This window comes from Seriola lalandi, unplaced genomic scaffold, assembly GCF_002814215.2.
Source record: "Seriola lalandi dorsalis isolate HSWRI2012SDOR001 ecotype SW California unplaced genomic scaffold, Sedor1 jcf7180002054522, whole genome shotgun sequence".
NCBI classification, from domain to species: domain Eukaryota; kingdom Metazoa; phylum Chordata; class Actinopteri; order Carangiformes; family Carangidae; genus Seriola; species Seriola lalandi.
The window spans coordinates 186,545-207,193 of record NW_019525075.1 but is presented as its reverse complement, the minus strand read 5'-3'; the positions used below and the strand labels follow the sequence as shown (position 1 = coordinate 207,193).

Genomic DNA, 20,649 nt, shown 5'->3' with positions numbered 1-20,649 from the left:
TTTTTTTAGCAAGACACAAGACACACTCCTCAAAATTTACTTACTTTGCTAAAAACTCGTCCAGTAGTTTTCAGATGCTTGTTTTTGTTCTATATTTCACTTGTATCTGAGCTTCCCACTCACGTAGCTTCTCCTGATTCCAGGCCAAAAGTTACTGGTTGGGCCCCAGTTATTCCAAGGAGGGTCCTGAAAGCAACGACATCCGTCGCACCAACGTCCCTGATATCCGTGTGGCATACCGCAGCGAGACGCTCTCTGAGGAGCTTAATCTCATCACTCATGCCGTGCGCACAGAGGAGCTGGACACTATTGATGAGGAGGACTCTCTGTCCATGGGCCCTCTGCCAGGACAGCGCTGAATACTGTCATCCTGTCTCATCCTGTAAACCCACAACCCTGTGGTCCACCTAGCATGACACTGAACAGGCATGGTGCGAGAGTAATTCTGCTGTTCATTTTACATAAAGTATAAACACCACCAACCATCACTATAGAAGTATGCCGCACACTGACAGCTGCACTGTTATCAAAAAGCCAAGGATACAGTGCTGCCAGAGCACTTGAGCTTCGACATCCTTCAACTTCTTGTGTCCAAATCATTTTTATGTTGCAGGAAAATACATTACATCCATATTATTGTTAAAATGTTTAATTTGAGGTTCTCCCCAGCTCTTTTTTTAGTATCCCTGTAATGTTCAATCTGAGTCAGCATGATGATGGTTAGCAGATGCACCAGCAGGGAAACACTAGAAGCCAGTGTTTACGTCACCAGACCCACGACGACAATGCTCTCTTTATTTCTCCATCCAGTCCATGAGTCAGGCTGTCCATCCTGTCCTGCTGCAGCCAACAAATGATCCCTGCAACATTTCCTGTCATTCACTGAAAAGTTTTCATCAGAGATATTATATTATCTCTGTCGTATTTACAGAAACACAGATAACCTGCACATGTAAACTTTCCTAACAGCAAACCTGTTCTGAATGTTGCTTATCTTCCACTGTACAGTCATGCTGCTTAAATAACCTTAGTGTTTCTATCATCTTCATTATACAAACTTAGAATGACTACAGATGCAGCTTTATTGGAATAATGCTGAGGTTGTTTGTGAAGGTGGGACAAACCTACACAACAAACTTTGTCAGGCGGCTTAAAGCTTGAAGAGACTAAATCAGTCCTGTAACAAGAGGCGATAGCTTCAGTCTGACTGCTGCAGTGCTGAATATCAGCCATGCATGGTGCTTGGTGTGGTTTCAGATCATTTGTTCGCCAAATTGCACACACAGAATCGTTCTTCCGTGATTTCGATCAGCTCCTACATTAACAGAAAAGAGAGAAACTCCATAACAATCAAGTGAAGACAGAAGCAGACTTTCTGCAGTCGACAGCAAACATTCCATGAAGCAAACTACTTTTAGCTGCAAAAGAATTGAGTCCCAGTAAGAAAATCTTTTTTGTTTTGATATTTTCTGAGAGAGATATAAAGGGGAAATGTGTATTGTAGATTGTAACTTGAGCACAAGTTAGTGTGAATGAATTCAGCATCGCCCAAGGAGAAAGCCCTCACCTTTACCTCACTGTGGCCATGAAGACATGGGCCCTCTGTCCCTCCGAGGGTCCTGCTCACACTCATTCCTTCCCCAGTGAATGAACTAGAAAGCCGTGGAGTTTTTTTCCCTTTGCATGCAGTGCACTGTACATATGCACCAAGCCAAGATTTCACAGTGCCTTTTCATTTTTAGCTTTTGGGCACTGCATGCCCATGTTTCTCCAAACTGTTTACATGTATAAAGGTTTGCTCTTTATCACGCAACAAGTATTGCATATATTTTTCCTCACTCATATACAGTAGGCCTCTGCGCTGTTGTAATAATCACGCAGATGGAACTGAAACCACCTAGCTGCATGCTTGGTGTAAAATAACTTTTACCTTGGCCTTCACTTGAGGAGGAAAGTTGATTTGTTTCTAGTTCTCTGCTCATAAGTGCTTCTTTTTTTTTTTTTTTGCATGTCTGCATGAATAGTGGACGACAGGAGAGAATGAGTCGTTTACCACAAGCTGTTATGTAAAGCATCTTAACTAATTCAGGGCTGCCCACCAGCTTCCGAGTCAGAAATCTGTTTGCAGTGAATATTACAGCAAACACAATTGAACTCAGCATTGTTCACCATGTAGACATGAACAAACCATGCTGGGACATGGTTGAGACCGTCACATGGTTCTTGTAGCATTTGTTTTTAACTCGCCCCCAAATCTGATTTAAAGCTGGGATCACACATCTCAGATTTTTGTATCGTTAACTCTTCATGTTTTCAGACCACTCTACCTGCCACTGGACACTGTCCAACCTCCCATCAACTGTGAGCATTCTTCTTATTCCTGGACGCTACTGTCGAGTAATATATGACGCCAAGACTAGAAAATAATGAATCAGGAAATGTGGGCCTCTATCTGAATAACCACCTGTAATGTTTTATGATATATACACGTTTGCTTTAGAGATGATTAAGATGAAAGATGAGATACAGTAGCTTCTAAGTGTTCAGGGGATGCACTGGCGTTGTGCGCTGAACATGGTGGAATATGTGTGATTCTTGGATTTCATGTATAAAGTGTATTTTTTTAATGGCGATATAGAGATAAGAAATTTTATATTCGCAATATATTGATGTCAAGGTTTAACACTTAGTTTTGTTGCCGTTGATAGTTTTTTTCAATGCCGTTTTATTGTCGTTAGCCTTTTTAATTTGTTAAAGGAATTGGATACAACACTTAGTGTAAGTTCTGCCGATTTAATATTATAGTAACTGTTTCCCCTCATGTTTAATTTTTATTACTGGTAGTTGTTGTGGTAGACCTGTACCATTCATGATAGAAAGGTACACGATTGATACCTCTGACTTTAAAACCAAAAGTTGTCTCTACAGTAGCCAGCCAGACACTGACCCCTACACACACACACACACACACACATACACACACACACACAGAAACACACAAACACAAACTAAACCTTATTCTACATCAAGGCAGTTGACTTTTTCATTTTTTTGTTGAATGCAAACAATCATTTCAACCATGTCTGTGAGAACTTTAGTCCTTTTCACTTGGGCTGATCTACTGACGGACTGTGAGCTACACTGACTTGTCCTGATACATCAGTCCAATCAGGTGGCTGAAGCACACAGTATATTAAGTATATTTCTCCATTCACTAGCTGCAATGTTTAACAACCACCTCGTTGACTACTTTATAACATTTTGTAAGGTAATTATGGAAATAGATTTTCGATGACAGTTTTCCCTGTTGTGATTTTATCTCTAAAAGACAAATAGGATCTGACCCGAACCTTTTCCGTCCATTCAGCTTCACAACTTGTAGTTCACTGTATCTATGTCGACTTCATGGTTGTCTTTTACAGTCACCACAGAGCTACTCATCTGTGCACTCACAGCATAGTGCGCCCTACCTCACAAATACTAATCTCTGATAATGATAATTGATAATTAAATCTCTGTGTTGTCCTCAGCAACAGCTTAGCTGACACTAATCATTATTTTCAGTACTGACTAATCCACTGATTATTTTCTCGATAAATCGCTTGGTGTATAAAATTAGAAAATAGTGGAAAATGCCTGTTATAACTCCCAGTGCTGTGAGGTGATGTAATCAGATTGTTTTCTCCAACCAAGAGTCCAAACACCTGGTGTACCATGGTAGCAAACAAAGATACAACAACAAATCTTTACGTTTGAGAAGCTTGAACCTGTGAATTCTTCAAAAATTATGTAAAAAGATCAAGAAATCATCACAATTGTTGCTGATTATTTTTCTGTCAATTAGCTAATTGATTTATCTCAGTAAATAATGGCACAGGAGAAGCAATTCCCAAGAGAAAAGAAGAGTAGAAACCATTTAAAGATACTGTAGAGTTCTCTGAGCAGTTTGTTTGGATGCCAACACAAAAACACACCAGTTATTCAAATATAATATTCACAGATTAATAGTCTACTATCTATATGAATATGTTCTGTTGTTAAGACATTCAGCTTGATTTATTTGTGTGTTTTAATGTCACAGTGTATTAATTACAAATATTCTGATGCTCACACTCACAGGTTATGTTTGTGTTCAGCTGATATTTTTTCTAGTATCTTTGTTTTTACACAGTCTTGTCACTTTTTTGACATGGGTTTTTTTAATTTTTAATTTTTAATTTTGCCTATATTTTGTGTCCATTGATCTGTAGCCATATTATTGTCTGAAATGGATTGTCAGTGTTTTACAGATTCAAATGCTTCTGATAAAGTTCATGTGTAATGTCTGAACAATGAAATAAAGCATGTTTATTTACAGATTACATAATGACCACATACATTAGGCTCCTGGTTTTGTTACAATTCACATTGTTACACATCATTAGCACAGTACTACTGGCTATGTTGTCTGCTGTACTTTCATTTACACTTGATTCTACACATTGATTTTATTGCATGTTGACATATCTGAATGATACCACACAACTTTACTAATGTATATTTCGAAATGATATTTAAGTTATTTGATACAGTATGTAGCATATTTCTTGTAAATGTGACTAAAGGTTTCAGAGGATACTATATATTTTTTTATATCAAACACACTATAAACCTAATCTCATTTTTATTCTGTAATATTAGCTGAAGGCTTACAGTATCTAACCACTGGTGACCTGTTTTGGTCCATGATTCCTCCTCCTTCGATTCTCCAGTTGGTCTCACTTAATTGGCAGCCTGCAGTGTTGAAACACAAAACAAACAGAGATATAAATCATAATATGAATAATAACAAATCTCAAGACTGACGGCACAGACAAATGACACTGCACTGTGTTCTGTAACTTACAGCCAAGGCAGACTTGACTGCTTGTAACTGGAAGAAGACTCGTCCTCCTTCTTCAGGACACACCGTCTTCAGTTCCTCTCTGGTCATCCCCAGGAGAGTAGATCCGCTCAGCACGCCCAGGCAGCGTACAGTGCTGCAAGAGATATATAAGTAATACTGATCACTCAATACTGGGGTTCATTTTAAGGTGGAAAAGTGTTACAGTGGGGCAAAAAAGTATTTAGTCAGCCACCAATTGTGCAAGTTCTCCCACTTAAAAAGATGAGAGAGGCCTGTAATTTTCATCATAGGTACACTTCAACTATGAGAGACAGAATGGGGGGAAAGAATCCAGGAAATCACATTGTAGGATTTTTAATGAATTAATTGGTAAATTCCACGGTAAAATAAGTATTTGGTCACCTACAAACAAGCAAGATTTCTGGCTCTCACAGACCTGTAACTTCATCTTTAAGAAGCTCCTCTGTCCTCCACTCGTTACTTGTATTAATGGCACCTGTTTGAACTTGTTATCAGTATAAAAGACACCTGTCCACAACCTCAAACAGTCACACTCCAAACTCCACTATGGCCAAGACCAAACAGCTGTCAAAGGACACCAGAAACAAAATTGTAGACCTGCACCAGGCTGGGAAGACTGAATCTGCAATAGGTAAGCAGCTTGGTGTGAAGAAATCAACTGTGGGAGCAATTATTAAATGGAAGACATACAAGACCACTGATAATTTCCCTCGATCTGGGGCTCCACGCAAGATCTCACCCCGTGGGGTCAAAATGATCACAAGAACGGTGAGCAAAAATCCCAGAACACGAGCGGACCTAATGAATGACCTGCAGAGAGCTGGGACCAAAGTAACAAAGGCCACCATCAGTAACACACTACGCCGCCAGGGACTCAAATCCTGCAGTGCCAGATGTGTCCCCCTGCGAGAGCCAGTACATGTCCAGGCCTGTCTGAAGTTTGCTAGAGAGCATTTGGATGATCCAGAAGAGGATTGGGAGACTGTTATTTGGTCAGATGAAACCAAAATAGAACTTTTTTTTGGTAAAAACTCAACTTGTCGTGTTTGGAGGAGAAAGAATGCTGAGTTGCATCCAAAGAACACCATACCTACTGTGAGGCATGGGGGTGGAAACATCATGCTTTGAGGCTGTTTTTCTGCAAAGGGACCAGGACGACTGATTCGTGTAAAGGAAAGAGAGTTTGAGTGAAAATCTCCTTCCATCAGCAAGGGCATTGAAGATGAAACGTGGCTGGGTCTTTCAGCATGACAATGATCCCAAACACACCGCCCGGGCAACGAAGGAGTGGCTTCGTAAGAAGCATTTCAAGGTCCTGGAGTGGCCTAGCCAGTCTCCAGATCTCAACCCCATAGAAAATCTTTGGAGGGAGTTGAAAGTCCGTGTTGCCCAGCGACAGCCCCAAAACATCACGGCTCTAAGACTAAATTGTTGCAGCAGAGGTCCAGATATCCTGGCTCTCAGTCCTGAGTATGTGTCAAGCTCCAAAAACACTGGATCCTACATTTCCCATAATGCAACACAATAGCATGTTTCATTAGACTGTCCCTGCCTTGAAATGCCCACCTCTTTCAAACCTCACACCTCCAGTTTGTAACACTTTTAAAAGTTTAGTCTGAAACCCGAGCCCAGATAAGATCATTATAAAAACATACAACAGTTTTTACTGGCTGTGTAGCACTCCCTGCTCTCTGTGTGTCAGACCAGTGGAGTGCACCAATACAATGCAAAAACACAAGAAACAACTGCAACACAACACTTAGACTTTGTGGTGTTGTTATGGGGACTCACACCCTAAAGCAGGGCTTTCTATATATTACACTTCTTACAATCTTGTTTCAGTCTGAATGCCTCTGATCCAAGGGAGTGAGGAGAAACAGAAACATACTGTTAGTGGAAATTACATCATCGTGCATTTTTATAAAGCAGCTGATCCGATTATTTTCAAAATTCAGTCATAGATGTACATGCATCTTTATAGACTGATGGAAGTCATAACTATAACAGATAACAATTGTTTGCACTCTGCTATTCGTCTTATTCATTAATATTAAATTTAATAACTGTGTACTTACATTTTACTAAAGTCTTTGTCTTCCAGCCAGGCTCTCACTTCTGCAGGCTTGGACTTCTTCGTTAGGACAGGAAGTTCATGTCGCTGACAAAATGGTATGATAATGATAACAAGAGTTTTATTATTATTATTATTGATAAGCCTTAGTATACAATGTTACAGTGCTGTGTTTTGGTTTGCAAAATGATTTAGTTTAATTAAAGCTTCCAAACATACTGAGTGAGTCAAATTTTACATTACGTAATCACTCTGGTCATATCAGCAGGCAGTTTTGCTTTTTTTTTTTTCTTGCTGCAGCTGTGACTCTAATTTCACCGTGACTTCCACTTTAATTTACTCAGGTAAATGTCAGCCAAAAGGTCAAAATCACTGAAAAGTGACACATAATCACACAAAAGCATAATGTGTAAGAAGTAACTGCTCCATTTACAGAAATGCAGTTTTAATGGGGCAATTTGAGAAAAAGTCTATTCTAAGTCTATTTCATTCTTTGTGTGATGCTCCAATATTTTTTGCTTTGTGGTACGTACCTCCTCAGGTTGTTCGTCATGAGCCTCCAGGACATTATTGGGTACGAAGCCCTCCTCCCCCGTGTTGTTCCTCACTTTCCACCACTGCTTCGCTGTGTCTAGCAGCTGTAGATGGATAAAGCACAGACTAGTCATGGTATAGAGGAATTATGGGACTTTCTAACTGGATGCCACTCGTTATAAAAAAGAACAGAAAGAGTAGTTGGGTCATGTCACTAAAACTCACCTCGACTATTTCTCCTTTTCTGACGGTGAGCTCTCTGTGGTTTCTTGAAACGAAGTCGTACATGACACACATGCGACGTGGTTCTGACTCACCTGAGCTGAAAAAACGCATCAAAAACTTAGAACCTTTAGGTGTATGTTCCCATTATGCTTAATTATACTTTGTATGCTTGTGCATACCGTGCTTTTTGTGGACGATGTGGTGGTGTCCACTTGGCTGAAGTCTACACAGAAACAGTAAATGGTATTGTTATGTTGTTTTTATACTAACTTCAGCTTGAATTAAGATCCTGTGGAGAGTCATGGTGCTCACAGACTACCTGTCTGTCTGTACTGGTGTCATACTGAATGTTTGAAGTGAATGTTTACCTGGCCGTGTGCATGTTGTGGAGTCTCCTGTCTGCTCACAGGTTCACTGAGTGCAGGTGCTGCAGTTACCTCAGGCGGCTGCCAGCCGTCAGAGAACTCCAGAGTGTATGTTGGGATGTCCTCGTCATCCTCCGGCCATTTGGTACTGGTAATATTGTCAAAATCACATGTGATTATCATCCTGGAGCTTTACTACATACGCACAGCAGTCTGACTTATAAAAAAAAATGCAAAAGTCAAAATCAAGCAGAGGTATAATCAGAGTTTGCACATAGTAAAAGCAATAACTTATTAAGTCCAACACTGTCCCACCTGGGGATGTTCCAGGCGTCTCCGAGAGACTGCCACAGCCGGTCCTCCTCTGAGGACGCCTCTTCACTCATGAGACGGATACACTGAGGCGTCAGCAATGGAGCCACAATGCTGGGCGGCAGATGTTCAGGACAGTGAGTTATGACCTGGTGAGTAAAAATGATTATCAGTCTTCTAACAACAGTAAGTGCAGTGTGGACTCCCAGTAAGAGGAAGGTGCAAGGCTGAATATTTAGTGTAATATGAGCAGAAAGGGAAAAGTAAGCACACTGGATTACAGCTCCAACAACACAGACATTATGGTCAACTAATTAAGCATGAGCCAAGATGTCCTCATAAACAGCTGATTTTACAACAAATATATAATCTATTAATCTAATCAATTTATTATAAAGAAAAATAAAGTAAAATAAAAAAAATAGAATGAAATGGCACTAATTCAACAATCAAAAGGTAAATAGGTGTAGGAGTACAAAATATAGCTATAAGAATGAGCTAAATCACACATGTGCCATTATGTGTGCTCCAAGTTACTTATTCAAATTTAAGAGAAGCGCTGACTTACGAATGCTAATGTGGAGAAGAGGGAGTGAACAAATTCAGCAGCACTGGGATTATTAATCCTGCCATTGAGCTCGCCCTGTCACAACACACAGCAGCAACACTGTTACACAAGCTGTTCATCACGGAGTGAACAGGGACAACGCCGGCCATGATGATGATGACAGTATGTGAATGTGATTAAAGACACATACCAGAAGGTTGAAACCACATTTGATTTTATGGAGACATCCTGCAAATTCTTCTGTAGAGGGCATGTCGTCCATGACTATAAAAAAGTGTATACAAGATGAAGCATTTACAACAAAAGAGAGAATGCACCCAACACATATATCTGCCTCAAATTACCTTTTCCTTTCTTCTTCTTCTTCTTTTTCTTTGCATTTTTAGCTGCTACTGCAGCTACTTGTCCCATGAAGATTTCAATGTCAGTTAGAATATGATTCAAGATATCCTGTGAAGGAAGGAAGGAAGGAAGGAAGGAAGAAAGGAAGGAAGAAAGAAAATAATTTCCATATTCTTCTTCTCTTAAATGGTATTAAACATGTTTTCTTTACAAAAAGATCAGATCAAAGAAATACAACTGTCACGTTTCCTGTCTCGTGGGTATATGAATGACACTAACCACACTCCTGTTCAGCTCTGTGTACTGGCGTGGAGGAGGCAAGTGTTTTTCTTCAATGCTGGGGGGCTGTGGTGATGGCACCTCCTCTCTAGAAGGTGAACCCCCCTGCTCCTCCTCATCCTCCTCCTCTTCTTCCTGAGGTACAAGCAGTTCAGGCTCATCGTCGCTCATGTCATCCTCTTCTGTAAAAAATAATGATAATAATAAAAAAAAAGAATGGAAAGATTTGTGCTGATTTTGACTCCTTCATTAATAATCAGAGCAGCAGTCGTACAGTACGTGTCCTGTTACCGCCTCACCATAGTCAGGAGACGTCCACAGGGGCACTGGGTGAAGTGCAGGGCTCTGCTCTTTGGGTTCAGGGGTTGTCGCAGCATTACGATGGTTTTTCAGTCCTTCATGAGCAGCTATAAGTCCCACTCTGCTGTTTCAAAAAGTGTGAGAATCAGAAATCAGTAAAGCTGCCGGTACTCAGTTTGTGCTCGGTGACGTTACTGCAGCTTCTTACCTGAAGCTTGGATCTTCTCGCCTGCGTGACACTGCTCGTGACAGATCCCTTTGAATGTAGTCAGCCTAGAAATAACAACAACAACAACAAAAAGAAAACCATTCACTCACTCATTTCTTTCCCTTATCAATCATATTAACAGCCATTTCCACGGGTTTGTCCTCACCCTGACTTCCTCGCACTGGAACATGAAGACAGTGGTGGTCTTTTTTCTCCCGGGTTGCACTGACATAGTGAGCAGGGAGTTAAACACTCCGGTGTCCAGCACAGCCTTTAGCTCCAGGATGTCGCTGAGGGCCATGGACTCCAGCTCCTCCTGAAAAAAAGACCCACCAGTATGAGTTTTATTCAAACTTAAATATGGATTTTAATATTTTTTGTTATTCTTTTTTTTTTTTTGACAAACACGGAGTATGAGTGTCTGTCTAGCAAATTTTTCATACTCATTAAACCATTCAGTAACCTTCATTCCCTGTCGATGGAGGCAATCTATAAGAGACCACTCCCGTAGAGGTCTCATGCTGTTTACCTTGGTTTCGGTGTCTGTCAGCAGCAGGTTGACACCCCGCACCTCCAGCTGCATGTTCTGACCCCACACACGACCCATCCCGTCCAGCAGCTTCAGACGCTCCACACAGTCACCTACATTTTTCAAATCCTTCCCATCCAGGTCACAAGTGAACAAGTGCTGTAACACATTTGCATTTTTAAAAAAAAACAATATTATACATGGCATGATTCAGAATGGGTCACGTTTGTATGGATAAAGATGAGGGTACTTGTGATTACCTCCACTCTGTACTGAAATTTGTTCATCATCTTGTTTATAGACACTGCGTACTCCTGCCTTTGCACTGTCAACACATGAAGCGGAGCTCGGTATTATTCATGACATTAAACCCAGCAGCTGTAATCACATGTTAAGTACAGCAGTGCTGACTTACAGTAAACTGACTTTGCACTCAGCCTCGACAGACCTGAGACCTGTGATGAAACCTCATCCATGGTGGAATAACCACTGTTGCAAAAGAAATTACAGTAATGATCATCTGCGGATGAATAAATATGTGAATGAAACAAACAATCAATCAATCGATGGACCAATCACATAAAACTGTGAAGTACATACTTTGACTGAATTGATCCTGCATAGCTGCTGGTTTCGTTGCCAAAGGGACTGTTACGCCCGAACATCCTCAGTGCTGAGCTGACACAGCTGCAGTATCACATATGACACGATAATGTGAATTATCAGTGGGATGAGCTGAGTCAGCAACTTGTATCTGAAATAAATCTATGAATAATTAGTTTTATTATTTTGTATCTAAGGCTGCAAAGCTGACGTCACAAAACCTCAACCACAAAACCCTTTCTCAAAGTTATGGAGAAACACAACTTTTTACACGTTAGAAGTTCGAGTCTTTTTGTTCTTCGTTATGTGATTTTTTTGTTGTTATTTCACACTTGCTTTGGCAATGGCTATTTCCACTTTGAATTGAATTGAATTGAATTGAATTGAATTGAATTGAATTGAATTGAACTGATTTAATTAAGTAAGTGAGTGAACTAGATATTTTCACCTAGCAACACAGCATGTGATCATCGGAACAAGATCTTTATGGCAATGTTATGATATTTCAATGTAAAGTAAAGAATACAGAGCTATTTTAAAGAGAGGTTTGCTGACACCATTATATTAGAAAAGTGTGTGAACATAGGCAAATGATGTGTGAGAATACAATACAATACAATAAGATGACGGAGTTAAAACACAAACACAGTATATAACTGGTAAAATTTTTTTGAATCCAACAGGTGTGTTATCTTAGCATTAAAACTATAAGATATTTTAGTATGAGGAATATGGGAAAAAAATGATGTTAATGTGGGTTTTGTTAAAATTGTCTTAAATGACACCTGGACTCTGAGCTGGCCTTCAGTACAGATTACTTACACAAATAACAACATACAGTCTTCACTTTACTGTGGAGGTTGTCAGATGTTCTTACCTATGATGTCTGGCAGTTGAATGTTGCTGTTGCGTCCTGCTGTATTATTAATGCCTCAGTACAAATACAACTGACATTTTAATCCTGCACTTCGGTCAGCGACATTATACACCCAAGACTTCCTCATAAAGGAGAAGGACAAAGTCCACTGTCTGTAGCATAACGATCTGTGCAATACTGACCCGACTCATTTGAGGGTGTGTGGTCTTTGGTGCGGCATCCCATCTGAGCAAAGGTTACCAGATATGGAGGAAATCGCTTTACCCTGTAAAACCTTAAAGGTTTCCAGGGCTATAAAGGAGAGCTTGTGTATCCTATTAGCATTTTATCATTTTTCCATTCATGACTATTAAGCCACAATGTCCCAACTCTTTTTTTTTTTTTTTTCCTCATGTAAATAGTTAAGGCTTAAAAATATCCAAGTTCTACCACAGTTTGCCAACAACATAATGAATTTTATTTGTACTTGTTGTACTTTTAAAATATAATTTTTTAAATATCTGCTAAAGTCAGCTTCATCTCTATTCCACACCCAATTTTATCTGCTTTCAATTCCACATACACTCACTCAGCAGTTTATTAGGAGAACTATAATAATACTGGGTGGGGCTTCCCTTCGCTCTCAAAATAGCCTCATTTCTTCGTGGCATTGATTCAACAAGATGTTGGAAACATTTCTTTCACGACTTTAGCTTTGTGACGTGGTGCATTATCATTCTGGGAGTAACCATTAGAAGATGTTAGATTGAGGCCATAAAGGGAAGCACTTGGTGAGCAACAAAACTAAAACAACTAAAGGCTGTGGCATTTAAACAATGATTGATTGGCATTAAAGAGCCAAAAGTGTGCCAGGTAAACATTCCCCACACTATTACACCGCCACCACCACGAGCCTGGACTGTTGACGCAAGGCAGCTCGGCTCCCAGTTTCATATTGTTGAGGCCAAATGTTGCCCCAACCATCTGTGTGCCTCAGCAGAGATCCAGATTCATCAGACCACCTCTACTAAACTCTACAGACTGTCATGTGTGAAAATCCCAGGAGTTTCAGAAATAGTTAATTCGGCCTGTGTGCCACCAACAGTTGTAGCACAGTCACATTTTCCATCCATTCTGATGTTTGAACCTTAAATGAACCTCCTGACCTCTATCTGCATGAGTTTTTCCACTACCTTTATCTTTTAAATCTAAACTGAAAACATTCCTTTCTAGCCACGATTTCCAGTAGTCTGGTTTGCTGGTCTTAATTTAACATTTTATTTTATACCTGTTGTTGGTTTTATATGTCTTATTTTTATTGGGCTTTTTATTATTTTATAAATCACATTTTATTTCTACTTTTTAACAGTTTTATTTTACACAGCTTTTTTACTGATCGGTTGTTGGTCTTAATAATTTTTATTTTCTTACTGGCTTTTAATTCATACGTGTCATTTATGTGTTTTTAATTTGTGTCTAATGTTTTATCTCTAAACTATCCATATAGTTTTTGTGGTTGCAACTTCCTTGATAATTCATGCTTTGTGCAGCACATTGTGCTTCCACCTGGAATGAAATACATACATAAAGTTTTTCTTGCTTGCTTACCACACTGCCATCACATGATTGGCTGATTGGATAACTGCATGAATACAAATAGGTGTACATGTGTTCCTGGTAAAATACTTGTCGAATGTATACTGCATAAACATGGGGTCTATACTGAAGAAGCTAGAGAATATGAATGGAAATATGAAATCTCATCAGTGTTGCCAAGTTGTAGCTCTGAAGATCTTTATCAGCATTTCCTCTATCGATCTTCGAATTCCTCAGAAACTGATACAGATACTCAGAGTATCGTTAAATAAGTGTCAGTCCACTTTGCTGCCTTGGCTCCACAATAAAACCAGCAGCCACTTAAATTTTATGTCAAATCACATGGCCAAACATTAACCAAAGTGAATTCCTTAGTGATGTAATGAACACACAGATAACAACATGACCATATTCAGCTCATAAGGATTTCACAGTTCTCACTGTGAAATTGAGAACAACAGGGCTCACCTTATCATCATTGGATTTAAATACACTGTGGTGATGAGAGCTTGTTTTAGATTCACATCATCCATTAAAAGAAAACAACAGAAGCGATGGCCCAATAGCAACCCACACAAATTACAGCAATCCTGCCTGCCAAGTAATGGAAAGCACTAAATACATCAGTGACTGCAGCTACCGCAGTTACAGTTTGCAGGTAGTTGTAATTTAATTAGTGAATATTTTAATGTTACCTCAAAATACAATACTGTACTTTTAAGTTGCTAAATATATTTGATTTGATAAGATTTTAATTTATAAGAACAGACAAAATGTGGCATTTTTCATTAAACAGAAATACCAGACAATATGAACAATGGTTGAAAGTATCTCCAATGTTACCAGCCAAAAGATTAAAGGTGCTAATGCGAATGAGCACTTCTGATACTTTAAGAAAATTTTGTTAGTAATTATTTCCTCTTACTGAATGAACACTTTGAATGCTGGACTTTGTGGTGTTGTGCTGTGTTTACCTTAGGATCTACTGTAGCTAACATATCTGCCAGTGTTAAGTATAAAGAGTATTTATGATACTCAAAGAATTGATCAATCGGTATGAAATCATAACTTCAGTAAATATATGATTTCAATTTTCATTTTCATGTCTGTTTGATAAACTCTGGAGTCAAGGAGCTGCTGCGGGCACGTATTGTTTAGCATTTATTGTCAGAAGGCTGGAAAATCACATGAATGCAACTAACAAACAACTCTGACTTTGGAGCTTCAGGGCCTGGATCTCTCCTGGACTACACATCGCACTGATCACAGGCAAAACCACTAGAGGTCAGCCATGTCGCATTGGCACATTCAGAAAAAGCAGAGCTGCAGTCAACTCCATAATCTGTCACCTTGCAGCACCTGCAGAGCTGGAGCACAGCTGCTGAGAAGGTATGAGGTCACAAAAGTTAACCGGGAAAATAATATTGCACTGTTCAAAACAACAGCTCGCAGTGTTTGTAATGAATAAATTAATTCATAAACTCAAAAGGTTGCTTTGGTGTTTTTATTGATAAAATAAACAAACAATCACAGGATAAATGCACTTACATTCAACTAGCCATAAAACATAATTCAGCACCCCAAAGTGCAGTGGCATCCATACTTAAACAGACCCATGTAGCTGAATGTTGTTTGGCTGCCTGGATACAGTAAATGGCTTAAAATCAAAGATATGAATACAAAAATATCCTACACTATAAATGTAAAAATAAAATGACTGAAGACGAAACTGCGTGGAAGACTTTCTGTCGGTCATTTTGAAAGACCTAATTCCATGTGCACACAGGATAATAGTCTCAAACAGCTGGGAACCACTGGACTGATTCATTCACATTTTCCTATATTTTTCTAAAATATACAAATCCCCTCGATATACGTGTTGCTTTAAAATATGTAAAGGTCAAAAGATAAAAGGAATTCTGGGGAAGTTTGGTAGGCACTGACTCATTTTAGATAAATAACGCAGAGGGCAATTTCTGTAACTCATTAACTATGTTAAATATTCCCTTGCAGCAAGCGGGACTTTGGCCCATGCAGGCACCACATGTCTCTACGGTTCCTGCACACATAATGCAGAATAAAGCACGCTTCTATATGCAGAAAAGCATCGTCACAGTCATACAAAAGAAAAGCTGAAAAGCAAATGAATCCTACACTATACGGTGCACACGTCTAAGTAAGGTTACACATAAGTACTTCTTTGCTACCAATAGCTAACTCTCAGTAGAAGTGTTAAACAAACAGAGACACATGTTAACAGTGTGGGCTGCTTCACTGTGCCTGCAGGGCCTGGACGATGTTCAGGCCTGACCCCGGGGGCAACGCCCAGCCGTCCTGGCCCTGGTGGGTCTGTAGCAGGCAGTACAGCTGCTTGAGGTGGGTCACTATGTTGTCTTTGATATCTGGGATTGAAATCTGCAGGCGAACGCTGCCACTGTCAAAGGATCGCGTGTTGTCTCCAGAAAACATCTCGCTTATCATACGGGCCACCACGGGAATGACCTGCAGGACAGAGGAGGGACAGGACAGGGAACAATGAGCCACAGCAACATTCAGATTCGCTACAATCAAGAGAAATGCTGGGAAAAAAAAAGGATTCATGAATTGTAGCTGGAGAAAAATGTTTAAGAACCGACTTTCTGCTTGTTTCTTTAATTTTCATTTGTCATGTAGTAAAATATTTCTATGTAGTTTAGAGATGAAACAAGAAGTTATTAGTTAATCAACTATTTTGATAACTGCTTATTAGCTTAAGCACTTTTTTTTATTTATTTTTTTATTAAAAACAATTATGCTCCTGTTACAGCTTCTTCAGTGTGAAGATTTGATGCTTTTCTTTCTTTGTTTGAAATAACTGTAAACTGAATCTCTGTTTTCTTTATCCAGCCAGAGATAAAAGTTTGATGACACACAGGTATCGGTTAAAGCGTGTAACCCCAGATCTGCTGGCTTGTATTGGCCCTTGACGACCACAAATAATCTTGTTACAAAATATGTCAATATTTCTCACCTGAACCATGATAAGCTTCCTCTCTCTGGGCCTACCATCAGGCCACTCCTCTCCAAAACACAGACTGATTTCAAAGTGAGGGGGGGTTGGTGTCTGGCCACGCTGGTGGGCGATCACACCTGCACAACATGCAAAGAGATATATATTATTCATTCCCACAGTAGATGCATTTTCCAAAAAAAGTAGAGGACTTTGATTTAATTACAATCTAAGTAGAACACAAGTTTGTTTAACTATGTATATCTAATTACAGAATGATACAGTGAATGTTCTACTTACCGCTGAGAAAAGACTCCAGGCAAAAGAGTTTGACCCTCCTCTGTCGCTCTATAAGATTCGGTGCAGCTGGATTTGGAGCACAGGGACCGGACCAGTACACCTTACACTGGCAGAGGCGGACTGCATAGATATCGTGACCACTAACCTCCAGGATTAGACCCCTGTCCATCACATCCAGCAGGCGGTTAGTGAAGACCCTCTGCTTGTCATTGGTGATGTGCTCTGTGGTCGGAAAGCGTAACTGTTCCAGGTTCACCGGCCCAAACAGCTCTTCCTGGTTGACCATGGGGCCGAGGTCTCCGTAAAACAGCCTGCAGCCCTGCGGGTTACTGACGGTCGCTGTGGGGCACATTTCCTTCCCTCTGTACTGAAACTGAACCTCCAGGTCTGTCACTGAGACACAGACAAGTGCAGACATATATTAGTATGTTGAGTTGAATTAATTGAAGTTTAATTAAAAAAAACAAAACGTCTGGTGATATTCTATAATTTTCTTATTGTAAACAAATTAATTAATCAAAAATAAATAACGTAATGGTTTTGCAGCTCACTCCTCTGTGCCACAGACTATTCAAACTATTTAAAATAAGAGTAAGTCACCCTGTAGCTGTAAACACTAGAACACCAAACCCACAGCTGAAAACAGTCCCCAACAAATGCTCCATTTACTGCTGTCAGAGTAGCGGTTGCTATAAAGCTGTTTCAGGAAACAATGAAACTGAATGAATTTGTAGTGCATTTTCAAAGTTTTACATCTTCAGCGGGTGCGGCGCCACAGACTAACCTGTTGTTGGTTGTGGTTTTTTTTCCACTGGATTTGCTAACAACAATAAATGATTATAATATCGCCAGCTGTATCTCTTAAGGAAAACCTTTTAGCACAGCAGCAGCGTACCTGCTTTCTATCTCTGTGCAGAGTTAAAAGTGTTGAAAATAACGGTCTTTCAGTTTAGAGACAGGTGACCATTTTCAGCTTTTCATGTTGTATTTTGGTCATTTGAGTAAAGGAAACAGAGCACTTCAGCAGGTAACCCCACACCTCAGCCTATTGCACTATATCTGTCTCAATCTACTGACTGCACTCTGGGAAACAAGAAACAGTAAATTGGTGCTTTTGTGTGAACTGTCTCGTGATCAGTGGATTTCTGCTTCTTTTTTTTTTTTTAACGGCACTAGAAGAAGCCCGTACTTACTCGGGAGGGAACTAATCCACGTCTCTGGAGAGGCAAACAAGGCGTCGGGTAGAGGAGGGGGCTGCATGATGGGATCAGGCAGAGGAGCAGGCGGCATGTCGGCCAGGGGTGTGGGATGCATCTCCACATCCACAGGCTCCTCTTTGGGCCAGGTTTTGACAGGTTCCTCTTTGGGCCAGGCCTCATTTGAAGGGGGACAACTTGGAGGCTGCATGGATGAGTCTGAGCCCATAGGAGACCACAGGATCAGAGGAGAGGGGCTGGTGCCTACAAGAGAGAAGAATTCAATGGTTGGTAAATGCAATTTAACTGTATCTCTGTGCTTTGCTCTTTTTTTTTTTTTTTTTTTTTTTTTTTTTTTTTTAAATTTAATGCCAGGAAATCAAAAATATAAATAAGAGGAGATGCCATTCACCATTGGATGGGTATGGAGGAAGAGACTCTGGTGTATTTGGGACATCTTCCTCAATACCGTCTTCTTCATGCGGAGTCCAAGAACCAGCGTCTGAAGAGCCTGTTGGGTGAGAAACAATATTAAAATATGGTAAATCCTGTGAAATGAAAATAAAATGAAGGAAAATGTGTAAGGATTCACTGAGGATGAAGAAGTCAGTCATATATTTTTTACCTTGGTTACTGAGTGGCTGCGGGATGTCGCAGACGTCATATATCTTCAGAGGATTCATGGGGACCTCTTTGGTGCCATCGTAGATGAGGTTGAATTCTCGGCTTTTGTTCAGGGCGCATCGAAGCTGTGCTTTCCACTTTGCAGGATCAGGTTCATCGACTCCCTCCTGGAACTTCCCCGTCTCCACAGCCCACGCCTGGAGGAACATTCACACGGAGTGGAGGTATCAATATCCAAATCCTCTTTTCACATCTTTATATGTCTACACAGGATCCACGTGTGTGTGTGTGTGTGTGTGTGTGTGTGTGTGTATTGTCTTTTGTTAAAGTATGTTGATGCATTGTGTGGGGTATCTGTCCAAAGAAATGCACAATGGTATAGATGTAGAAAGTTTAAGGGTCACTTCTAAAGACTTCCTTTCCAATAAAGCAAATGCAAAATGTTCTTTGTTCTAGCTTTTGTAAATGTTGCACAAATTTTTACTAGTTTTTTTCCACATAGTTTGGCGGGTGTACAGGCACATGGGAAAAAAACTGGAGGCACTGACACAATGAATGCACAATCTCTTGATACAAAATGTCCAATCATCACTGTCTTTAATGTCTATCATTAATAGAAGCAACTCAAATTCGCGGCTCGCACCAATCTTTCCTAATGCTGGAAGCACAACCTTATGTAAGTGGGTTGCAAAACCAGAAGTTGCTACAGAGACATGCTTTTTAAAAGCATATTTATCACGCACAAACCAGCATGAGACTTGCTTAAAGGTGGGATGAAAAAATATGGACTATAAGAATTTGAGAGTCACACCACCTGTCTGTGCCAGAGGTGCGTGTTTACAATGTCTACCAGCTGATTTAGAGTAAACAAACACTTTCCATACACCCGTCTATATGTTTTTGTTATCAGGACATCTGTTGATGCTACTTTGTGTCTTAACCTTAAATATGGTGTCCTCATCCTCGTGCTGGGGTGTGTGTCGTGTCGCGTGTTTCCATGGAATCCTGAAGCGCATGGCCTCACGGTCAATCCACACCAGACCCGGGTATCGCCCGCTGTCCACCTGAGCGACCAGCCAGGGCTTCAGGCGGACACGTCGAGGGGTGACTGACATCCTGACTGCAAAGAGAGCACAAACCAGTCGGTCCACAGTGAGCTCAGATCTGAGTCTTCCCACAGCAGCTGCCAGGAATACACAGGAACACACTCAGTGACAAACAGGGCTGCAGCAGCGTTCACCTAAATCCTGCAGGTCCGGATTTTCCGAACATTTTCAAGCTGCATGGCTTCACCCTGTCAGCCGAGCTGGCCTTCAACTGATCTATTAACCCCATTACCCCGTTACTTGCAGCTTGGACCTCACGTAATCGGTCACCTTATATTTAAACGTGGGAATAACAGTTGGATCAGTTCAAAACTCAAATAAACAAAGCATCCAGACACGGAACTTAACAACGACTGACATACCTGTGGCGAACCAGGAAGTTGGAGGAGTATTTTCTTCTCGGCCTGCTAACCAGCAGCTGGGGATAAAACTGTTTCCTCTGCAAATCCAAAGCTCCCTGCAGACTCCCTCTAAACAACGATCACCGATAATCACCTCGACGAAGCTGGTCGATAACAACCGGAGAAAAGTTTGATCTCGAACGACCCGGGCGGAGCTGATGTTTTCCACTCGGCTCAGTCTTTCCCCTTTCCTTACCGAAACTCAGGTATGGCTGTGACGTCACGCCGGTGACACACCTTTTCTGAGCAGCTGGGGGGCAACTCATCATGAAGCACGTGGACATGACACTTTTCCACAGTCTGGCATATACATGGGCTGCAGGACAGACCAAGTGTACT

General features: G+C 40.5%; 3 protein-coding genes across 13 annotated transcripts in view; 1 reads left to right on the top strand and 2 right to left on the bottom strand.

Annotated features, from left to right (window-relative positions):
- ampd2a (adenosine monophosphate deaminase 2a) overlaps window positions 1–4,376 on the top strand; it is a 32,343-nt gene extending 27,967 nt beyond the window's left edge. For all 8 annotated transcript variants that reach the window (XM_087176010.1, XM_023414086.2, XM_087176009.1 and 5 more), the window contains one exon: window positions 144–4,376. In XM_087176010.1, coding sequence (XP_087032136.1) covers window positions 144–359 — 216 coding nt within the window. In that variant the 3' untranslated portion in view covers window positions 360–4,376. The remainder of the gene's footprint in view (window positions 1–143) is intronic.
- eps8l3a (EPS8 signaling adaptor L3a) lies at window positions 4,311–12,273 on the bottom strand. 4 transcript variants are annotated; one of them, XM_023414090.2, is made up of 20 exons: window positions 12,120–12,273; window positions 11,240–11,326; window positions 11,055–11,128; window positions 10,900–10,964; window positions 10,640–10,798; window positions 10,277–10,426; window positions 10,111–10,175; window positions 9,902–10,026; window positions 9,603–9,784; window positions 9,326–9,431; window positions 9,172–9,245; window positions 8,982–9,056; window positions 8,417–8,562; window positions 8,105–8,249; window positions 7,916–7,959; window positions 7,737–7,833; window positions 7,511–7,615; window positions 6,982–7,064; window positions 4,886–5,018; window positions 4,311–4,773 (listed from the first exon to the last, which is right to left on the bottom strand). In XM_023414090.2, exons 2-20 carry the CDS (start codon window positions 11,302–11,304, stop codon window positions 4,762–4,764), a joined length of 1,905 nt encoding a protein of 634 aa, XP_023269858.1. In that variant the 5' UTR covers window positions 11,305–11,326; window positions 12,120–12,273; the 3' UTR covers window positions 4,311–4,761. The 4 variants fall into 4 exon arrangements, with proteins under 4 accessions (XP_023269858.1, XP_023269860.1, XP_023269859.1 ...); XM_023414092.2 differs by having other exon boundaries at window positions 9,902–10,023; XM_023414091.2 differs by having other exon boundaries at window positions 11,240–11,317.
- Window positions 12,274–15,184: 2,911 nt separating this feature from the next.
- On the bottom strand, window positions 15,185–20,539 carry irf6 (interferon regulatory factor 6). The gene is made up of 8 exons (XM_023414094.2): window positions 20,272–20,539; window positions 19,745–19,923; window positions 18,805–19,000; window positions 18,592–18,690; window positions 18,177–18,443; window positions 16,984–17,376; window positions 16,705–16,823; window positions 15,185–16,196 (listed from the first exon to the last, which is right to left on the bottom strand). Exons 2-8 carry the CDS (start codon window positions 19,916–19,918, stop codon window positions 15,966–15,968), a joined length of 1,479 nt encoding a protein of 492 aa, XP_023269862.1. The 5' UTR covers window positions 19,919–19,923; window positions 20,272–20,539; the 3' UTR covers window positions 15,185–15,965.
- Window positions 20,540–20,649: the final 110 nt, after the last annotated feature.